The sequence below is a fragment of the Acipenser ruthenus genome, chromosome 25 (genome assembly GCF_902713425.1).
Source record: "Acipenser ruthenus chromosome 25, fAciRut3.2 maternal haplotype, whole genome shotgun sequence".
NCBI lineage: Eukaryota > Metazoa > Chordata > Actinopteri > Acipenseriformes > Acipenseridae > Acipenser > Acipenser ruthenus.
The window spans coordinates 8,307,265-8,317,245 of record NC_081213.1 but is presented as its reverse complement, the minus strand read 5'-3'; the positions used below and the strand labels follow the sequence as shown (position 1 = coordinate 8,317,245).

General features: G+C 42.4%; 1 protein-coding gene across 1 annotated transcript; it reads right to left on the bottom strand.

Moving 5' to 3' along the window:
- Positions 1-2,380: 2,380 nt before the first annotated feature.
- LOC117413824 (membrane progestin receptor alpha-B-like) lies at positions 2,381-9,265 on the bottom strand. The gene is made up of 2 exons (XM_034023166.3): positions 9,120-9,265; positions 2,381-5,679 (listed from the first exon to the last, which is right to left on the bottom strand). Exon 2 carries the CDS (start codon positions 5,638-5,640, stop codon positions 4,582-4,584), a length of 1,059 nt encoding a protein of 352 aa, XP_033879057.1. The 5' UTR covers positions 5,641-5,679; positions 9,120-9,265; the 3' UTR covers positions 2,381-4,581.
- Positions 9,266-9,981: the final 716 nt, after the last annotated feature.

Genomic DNA, 9,981 nt, shown 5'->3' with positions numbered 1-9,981 from the left:
ATCCACGATACCTATCTATCTCCATACACGAGTGGTCTATCTATGTACAATATCCTCTTCTGAGTGCAATCTAAAGCTGGTTCTTTTAATTATAGAAAGAACAAATAAAATGTATAAGAAAACTGAACTGGAATGATTGCAAACTCTATGAGGATCATTACTGCTGAATGTGACTGCAGGGAGAAGCGAGACGGTTATTAGGACTCAGAATGGCTTTTAGATTATTGATCCTCGAGGGATCAAACCTTTTCCTCCAGTTTGAAAAAAAAGAAAAAGAAAAAATCATTAGAGACTCAGGACTGGAACATCATTTCAACACATTGACATCCATCTCAGTTAGATAGATTTGAGGTTTAAAGATCATGGGCTATATTTTAAAGAGTTTACTCCAGTCTTTAATTAGCTCCGTTTTTTTTTTGTTTTTTTTTTAAGGAGAAAAACCCTTACTGACTTTACATGGCATCAAATATGTAAGTAATGTGACTGAAGGCCTCTTAAACCCATCAGGTACACAAGGAATTGAGCGGTTGTTCAAACAGTTTCTTCTTAAAACACATTTGAGAGGGACTCAAGCATCACGAGGAGGAAACTGACCATTTGGATGACCAGATCCAACCTGCCAGTGAATTTTTAAACCCGTTTCCTGCACCTCATTACAAAAACAGGAAAGTTAGCATCATGTTCTTTGTGGGACACACACAGCACTCTCAAGTTTGTTTCTCAGTTTTGTGCATTAGTGGGATTTTTCTTCTTTTAAAAAAATAGGAGTAAATTAAAGACTGCATGCTTTGAAAGCAGCCCTAAAACAATCTACAGTATTTTCAAAGAAAAATTGTCTTTTTTTGTTCTTATTGAAATTCTGCAACTTCTCAACAGATTGTGAAATACTTCTGTTGCACTTTTGTGATCATTCTGTTTTTACAAAAATAAATTTTGAAAAGTAACATGTTAAATGCTTTTTGAATACTTTCTCCCATTCTTTCATCCAATATTTACCTAAAAAACAAAAAATAAAAGTAAAGACTGATATAAAGATAAATCGACTGGAAAAAATGAAAGGCACTAGGTATATGATTAGACATAAGACATTTTATTTAGTCACTTATTTTTGTTACTGTTGATGGAAGTGTTAAATGCAAACATTTTATTTATTTTTTTTACACTTATCAGTAGCACATGATTATATGAAGGCCAATACTGACCAATCCTCCTGTAATTCAGTGCTGGCGGTGTGGGCTGTATCTCCACTACTGACCCCTGCTATAGAGTCACATGGTCACTGATGGCGACCCCTGCTATAGAGTCACATGGTCACTGATGGCGACCCCTGCTATAGAGTCACATGGTCACTGATGGCGACCCTAGCCAGCTTCACGCCTCTCTGCCTCCACACAAAGGCTGTCACACAGCGTGGACTGGCATCACTTATTTCTGGCTGTTAAATGAATAAGAAGAACAAACAGACAACCCCACAAAAAGGCATAACCTAAATAAGCCTCCCATGTAACATTTAAAATTCAAATGCACGTTTGCTGTAGTTTTTTAAAATGGCACATTTGAGGCTAATGTGGCTACTGGAAGTGCAAAACAGGTTCAAGATTCATGGGACTATTTTGTTAGCTGCAGTTACCAAAGAGGCCAATATTAATGCTGTCGCTCTAAACGTATCGGGCACTTGGATCAGCCACTGTTTCGATCATTAAAATAGAGCCCTGCCTCTTTAAACCACACAGCGCAGACTGCAACAATGGAAAGATTCCTTTGTAAAAGTTACCACAGTAATATTGCACAGCCATTTTGAAGTGTTCCCATGCTTTCTCATGGCATCTACCACAGTTTAGTACAATGTTCTTTTAATATTCTATATAATAGGGGCTATACAATGTTCCCCTATGCTTCACCATGCTTCCACTGTGCTTTAATACACTTTGCTATGCCTGTACTGTACAGTACTTGTTAAGTCCCACTTTCTGAAATATATGTTTGAAGTTTCTTTGATTGTATCAGGTATGGGGGTAGAGAGACTGGTGAGCTAGCCAGCTCACAAATGAAATAAGCAGCTTCACGATTGAGATTCTCTCTCTCTCACTCTAGCCTCGGTCTCTGTCTCTATTTCGATCTCTCTCGCTCTCTCTTCTGTCTCTGTATCTGTCTCTCCCTCTCTCTCTTTCTCTCTCTATTCTCGGTCTCTGTCTCTGTATCTTGGTCTCTCTTGCTCTCTCTCTATCCTCTGTCTCTCCCTGACTGTCTTTCTCTCTATATTCGGTCTCTGTCTCTGTCTCTATCTTGGTCTCTCTCGCTCTCCTCTGTCTCTCTGTATCTCTGCCTCTCTCTCTCTCTTTCTCTATCCTCGGTCTCTGTCTATCTCTGCCTCTCTCGCTCTCCCTGTCTCTGTATCTCTCTCGCTCTCTCTGTCTCTCTCTCTCTCTTTCTCTATCCTCGGTCTCTGTCTCTGTATCTTGGTCTCTCTCGCTCTCCTCGGTCTCTCTGTATCTCTGCCTCTCTCGCTCTCCCTGTCTCTGTATCTCTCTCGCTCTCTCTGTCTCTCTCTCTTTCTCTATCCTCGGTCTCTGTCTCTATCTTGGTCTCTCTCGCTCTCCTCGGTCTCTCTGTATCTCTGCCTCTCTCGCTCTCCCTGTCTCTGTATCTCTCTCGCTCTCTCTGTCTCTCTCTCTCTCTTTCTCTCTATACTCTGTCTCTGTCTCTATCTCGGTCTCTCTCGCTCTCCCTGTCTCTGTATCTCTCTCGCTCTCCCTGTCTCTGTCTCTCTCTCTCTTTCTCTATCCTCGGTTTCTGTCTATCTCAGTCTCTCTCGTTCTCGCTCTCTGTGACTGTCTCTCTCTATCTTCTGTCTCTCTTGCTCTTGCTCTCCCTCATCTTTCATCAGCACTAAATTCAAATGATCAAATTGTAAAAGTTATGAACCGGCTCATCTCTACCGATCGCTGGGAAGGCTGGGGAAAGAAGATTATATCCTGAAACAAACCAAAAAAAAGATATGACATGCAAAACAAACTACATGGCCATTGTATCTCAAAGTTACTGCAACTGTTGAAAGTCATACCACAGTGCCACCTGTGCACTGAAATTCACTGGCAGTGGATTGTGTAAATATGCGCCCCTAAATGACTCTAGAGCAGCCAGCCCTCTACAAACATGAAAGAGACATCGAACTTGTTCAGGAGTTCATAAACAGGTTCAGCAGCTCCATAGCACACCTGAAACTACCAGTGATGACAATTGAGGAGCGGAGGGGATTCATTTGCATTTGTTCATATTTACAGATTATCAATGCATCCACCGATGATGTAAATATCGTATGCCATGCTTTCTCCTGTGTGCAGCACACTTTCATACAGAATCAATACACATACTACTTGTGTACCTTTAAGATAAGTCATATATTGGTTCTGTATATTTAATACTTATATAACCCGCTAAAGGAGTGCTGAGCAATGCTTTGACATCAATTTCCTGTATTAACATTACCACTGTGCTGAGAATCTTCTCACTTGTTGTCATGGTAATTCAGGATATGCAAATATTTCGAATACAACACGACTGATAAACTGCTGTATCCTGGGAGCTGTAGGTCACGCCAACTGTGTGCAGCTAGACCAATGGAGTGAGTTTGAAATACAACACGAAGCAGCAGGTCTTTGAAATCTCTTTGACACGAGATAGAGGAAGCTGTGGTTACTGGCTATTTCTAAAAGGGGGGTTAACTGATATTGAAGAGGAAAATTCACAAGGATGCCAAATTTATCTGAAAATCCAGCTCCACTAATAAACCTACTTACAGATTAGCCTTTATCATAATCAATGACTTTGTTAAATATGTATGTATTTTTAAAAACTCATTGCATTTATATTTAGTGCAGTTCTTATATGTTAACGTGATTGTAGCCAAAATAATGCCATCCGTTGTGTAGGGCTCAAATGTGCAGTTTTGAAAGAAACACATGCTCCAGCAAACGTGATTTGAAAACGCGATCCCTGGTACTACACTAGATTAAAGAAATCTCTGCTTCCTGGCCTTGCTTTCAGGTACTCATAGTGACATAGTACCCACCCCTTCCTGTCGTTAACATTGAAGTTCTGTGGCTCAAACTCCAAATGCGTTTCAAGAAGTAGGACTTACCATAGAATTGCACTGATGACTTCAATTTCTTAAATTACCTTTAAAAATGAAATGTAAGTTAAATGCCCTACGATCCCACAGGGAAAATATCTGGTTTATAGGTATTAACTGTATATTACAAAAACACAGCAGCAGAACTCACAGATGACAACGCATAGCCCACTTAGAGGACAGAATCAGAAGCTGGTCTGCTGCTCACGGAGAACATAAACAACCTGGATAGTCAACAAGGGCACATAAAAATACAGGAAAAATGTGGTAAACAGTCAAAACACAGGGAATCATATTTTACTGAACATGATTGTGCAGCGCCTGAACACGTTATATTAAATACTGATGAATGTTTAGCCTAATGGGAAATTCCGAAAATACTTTAAGACACGGCAAGCGCCACTGTCCGGTGGCACCTTCCTGTAGAATTGAGACAGTCGTTCCCATGGTCACTCCTCCTTGCTGCAGATTTTGTTGCGCACCTTGTTCCGCAGGTAGAATGCAGTCAGGGCGCTGCAGCAGGAAGTGAAGATGAAGAGGGCGGTGAAGTCGTGCACCGAGTTGCCGTGGAGACGCTCGTACAGGGGCCGTCGCGTGGCATAATCCAGCCGCACTCCCTCTATCTGCGCCATCGTGCACAGTGCCAGAAAGACGTGGAAGATCTGGTGACCCTGACCCAGGAAATCACACTTCCCAGGGAACCACTTCTCCGGGTGGGGGTAGGAGAAGAAGTAGGCGCACACCAGGAAGAGCAGCACCTGATACTGGTGATAGGAGACAGCCGGGTCCGAGCAGCCCGTCACGCAGCATCTGTAAATGCGGTGAAACAGCGGGCTGACATCTAACAGGTAGGCCAAGCCAGACGGGACGACCTGGAAGAGTTTGTGGCCAAACTTGGGAAGCTGGTGGCTCAGGTACTTCCCGTAGCAGCATCCGGTGCAGGAGAGCCAAGCCAGGAAGGCAGCCAAGGGGAGGAAGATACTCCCAACCAGGGCATGCCACTCCTCCTCCACCACGTAGTAGAAATGCGCCATGGCACTCGCGTACTGGTAGACGGCAACTCCCACGTAATCTAAGAAGAAGAAGGTGTAGTGAGAGAGCTCCGAGCGGGCAGACAGCAGGTGCGCTAGGGTACTGAAGGACAGGTAGGTGAAGGCGGCTAGCAGTACGATGAACAGAGGCTGGGCGTGAGGGTCCCTCAGGAAATCTATGGTCTCCGAGAGCTGCCGGAATTTCACCAGGACCACCAGAGCAGCCACCAGGTGTGTCCAGATGTTGACGGCCTCGTTGTGGCGCTGGAAGAGCGTCAGGCAGTAGTAGCGCCAGTTCTGGTGGTGAGGGCGGTAGCCGGAGAGGATGTGGGGCTCCCTGAAGACCCAGGGGACCTCGCAGTCCTTCACTGTACCCGGGAGGGTGGGGATGGCCGTCTCCAGCAGCTGAGGGATCTGACGGATCTGCTGCACGTTGATGAAGAGTCGTCCGATCTGCTCCATGACGACGGTCGCCATGGCGGCGGGAGAGCAGGCAGCAGTACTTCCTCCTGGAATCTGGAGACAGACAAACACGGCCGTTAAATACGACACACGCATGAGGGCGAGCGGCCAGCCTGAGCTTGTGGGATAGAACGTAATTTAGGATGACATCCCCAAAACGGTTTTAAAAAGAAGTGTTAATAAGCATCCGATCAATCAAATTTTTTTGGCTTTTTAAACATTTTCATAGAACTGTACAGACCCTCCTCTCTTCTTTACCGACACACACTGCACCCGTTGTGTGCATGCCATTTCTAACACGGGTGACTGCCAGCTGTGTATTCTCAAGTCCAAACACTCTGTACACGCACTACAGCATCCTTTGTGAGGTCAGAAATAAAAATCCAGTGGAGATAATGTTTTTTTCCCACACTGTAAATGAACTATCAAAGGAGTGTCATGTGTGCGGTTTGTTGAACATAATCCCAGGTTTACTGCTGAGTAAACGTCCAGTTTAAGGTATAGCAATATTTCCGAGCAGTAACATCGAGATCAACGCATTTGCACAAATGATTGAACCGCTTCACTCAGATTCTTTATTTGGCGCCCTGCAAAATCCTGCATCCCGAGATATACACATCTCTGATTCAATCCACTCTGCTATTTCCTCTTCATGGGCTAGGCTGCAACCACTGACCAAACTCATTACACTTGTGAGATTAAAACCCAGGCCTCCACAGAAAGGCATTAGTTGTGAATTAGCTAGCCGCAGAATTTTAGTTTTGTCTACTTATCTAACTACTGACTTATCCATAATCACCACTGTGCCTATAAACTGTTCTTTCTTTTTCTGTCTGTTCAATCCGACTGAAGGGTTCAGTATAGTTTAGAGATAACACAGTACTTACAACACTTTCCCTGAGTAAACGTAAAGTGTAATAAAGGACAGTGAAAGCATGGTATAGCATTGTAAAGCCCAGATGACTATGATAAAGCATATTAAAAAAAACATGGCAAATCACTATGGTGGTATAAGCAGTACCTGTGGTTATCCACAAATGTTTAGAACATTATCGGAAATATCCAGTGAAATCGAGTTTGGCCTTTTATACAGTAACTATACAGTGTATGGTAATTTTGTAATATTCGGTATTTAGTCATGCTGTAGTCTTTCCATACACAAACTGTACACATGTAGTCTTCTACATTAACATTGTAGTGATGTATTTTAAATTCAAGTCTTCTTCGATAGTGGCCGATAGCTCATGCTCAGTTGGTAGGTGCTTCCATATCAGAATGTGTGACGGAACAGCAATGACTCGGCAGAACCGACCGCTGCAGAGTTCCAGTGCCACTACTATGGTCGCTTAGGGTGCAGCAGGGTATTGTGGAACAATGAAAATTGCAGCTAAACAGCTGAATCAAACTGAAGCTGGAAGCCTGTCGGTCCCTGTTCGGTAGGGCTGTTGAGGTGCTGTAGTTCTTTCTCTCCCTTCACAATTCCGTAATTCCTGAGTCCGTAGACAGTAAAACGTCTTTCCCTGAAGGAGTTAGCAATGGTTATCATTTTATCATTTGAGGAACACTGCCAAATTGAGACCCATATCTGGTAAAGATGCCGAGATGTTGGTCTTGCGTTTGTTATTTCTTGTCTAGATTATTGGTTTGCTGTCCTTCCTCATTCTAAATGACGTCGGCTCCAAATGGTTCACAATGCTGCTGCCAGAGTGCTGACTCACGCACGCCGTTCACAACACAGCACTCCACTTCTTAAATCACTGCACTGGCTTCCTATTAATTCAGGACTGATTTTAAAATCCTTCTTACTACTTATAAGGCCCTTTGTGGTTTTGGGCCTTTATATTTACAGGAAATGTTGGTACTTGATGCTCCTAGTCGCTCCTTGAGATAAACGATTGGGCAATGTTTTTTTTTTCTTTTTTATTTCAGATAAAAGCATATTGTATCATTGGGGAACTGTTATGTTTCCCTCCAGGACAACTTGACAAACAGACTCACCGCCTGCAGTCTGACACTAGTTTTTTTTTTTTTTTTTTTAATTAAAGATTGTTTTTACATAAAAGCTTTGTTTTTTAATGTAACAGCTGACAACTCCATACTGCAGCATGTTTGGTGGATCAGCTAAAAAAACTCTAATTCCCAGAAACCTCCTTGGGTTGCAGAGACAGAGGGAGGGGTGTGTCTGCACAGTTCTGATTCGCTGGAGGGAGTAAGTGATGGAGCAGAATGGACCAGCTGTTCATTGCAGATTGCATGTGTTATAGCTATTCAGGCATTAGCACAGGCCTGTTCTGACTTTACACAACAACAGAACGCCATGGTGTCTATTCATTAGGTGACCATACAGCATATTGACAGTGTTATGGCAGGTATATCTCGTCTGTCTATGGGTGTCACAGATATTTGTTTTTATATACACACTTTAAAAAGCTGTTACCTTATCGGCTGGTTTCACAGACCAGATTGGCATTAATCTTGAATTACTTTCCCTGAGGTAACACTATTGGATAAGCACAAACCTGAAACCTGCTGTATATGTTCCAGAATAAACTATCTCGGTAGATTTCACTCGTTTATATTTCAGTTTTGACTTCCTGAGATTATGATATACTGTTAAAGTGCATGAAGACGTCATAGAAATATCTACTGCCTGAGCAGCATGTAGTTCTAAAGGAGAAGGTAAACAAACTAAACCGTCAACAAGGTCTGCTTTCTTACTGATAAATTAGTTCTATTTCAGTGTAAAATTGATAGCAAGATTATTTCCTGCCATTTAAAAACGTTATCGGATGTAATGGCCTCCAAATGAGCACGGCGCATCGCTGTGGTACTGCATAAGCCGCCTAACAAGAAAACGTGACCAAATACATTACATCACGTATAAGCCAGACAATGATGTGCAGACCCATTAATGTTCAAAAAATGGTGCCCAGTTAACGCACCTGCACCGTACTTTTCACAGCATCGCTGCAGCAGACAAAATCACATTTACAGTGCAGGATATTCTGAAACCTATTTTGTGAGTCAGTCAATGCACCAAAAATTGCATAATAGTGACACAAAGCGCTGTGCACGGGCCAGCGACACAGGACTGCAAATTACGATAAAAGACAATGCGAGACGGACTCTATAACTATGAATTAAATTATCTGAAACGTGTTTCCCGTATTATAAAAAGCAGGTGCACATATAAAAAAAAAATTGCGTATCGCGTGCCTGACCATAGCTACACCGGTGTACACAGATCGAATTCCAGATTATTCTACTGGGAAACGCAATTAAATATTAACATTGTTACTAGCTGTTTCAAATGTGTTCATTTGATATCTAATAATAAAACATAAAAAAATAATTCGAAAATAATTATATATTTGACGCGGTCATTATAAATTACACTTATGGAATAGGTTTGTTTTATAATTATAGAGCGGGGGAATTAGTAAAGTCTGTGAATGAAATTTAATTAAAAATAAATTAAATGCTGAAGCACATACCTTATTAAAAACGCACCCCGGCTTATAGCGTGGTGATCCGTTTCAAAGGGTAGAAAGTTAAATTTGGTTAATTAATTCATTTCACCTCTCTCTCTCTCTCTCTCTCTCTCTCTCTCTCTCTCTCTCTCTCTCTCTTTCTTTCTCTCTCTCTCTCTCATTGGCAATATTGTAACGGCACTGGAGGAGAAACACTCCGTATCGTATAGGGTAGGCATACCGCTTCCAGCTGATTAGCAGGCACGGCGGCCAATCACTAAGCACATACTGTCTGTATGGCACAGAGAACCGGGTCCACACTGCCACATTCCAACCAATAAAGAATGGAAGCCCGCCGCTAGTATCTCAAGGGCTGGGTTTCCACTGGGTCAGTGCTGTAATTTCCATCAAGGGAGGGTTATAGAAAGATAAAGTTTTATAAACCATGCACAATCAATTACCATTGCAAAGTACAGACATGTCAAATGTCATTCTGGCTGAATTTCTCATAGCTGCTTTATATAATAACTCATGGAACACTATTCATTTGTTCAGTCTGTCATATGGAAGCACCTGCCAACCGAGCACCCACTACCAGACCTCTGTCCAGAGCCTGAGGGGCTGTATTGTTTGTAAAAGTTCAGTGAAGGCTGTGGTGTTTCTTAAACCTTTCTTTTGGCCCGTTTTGTCTTGTTTATTAAAGTGCGCACCCAGCGCTTTTCACTTCCGAGTCGTTCTTCAGATCGTTACTAAAACACTTGAGTTGTTAGTTTTTATATGGGTTATGAGTTTGGCTGCTTTCACTGGAGTTCTATGTTAGTTTGTATATGGGTTATGAGTTCAGCTGCTTTCACCACAGTTCTGGAGTTTTAGTTCTGGAATAAGA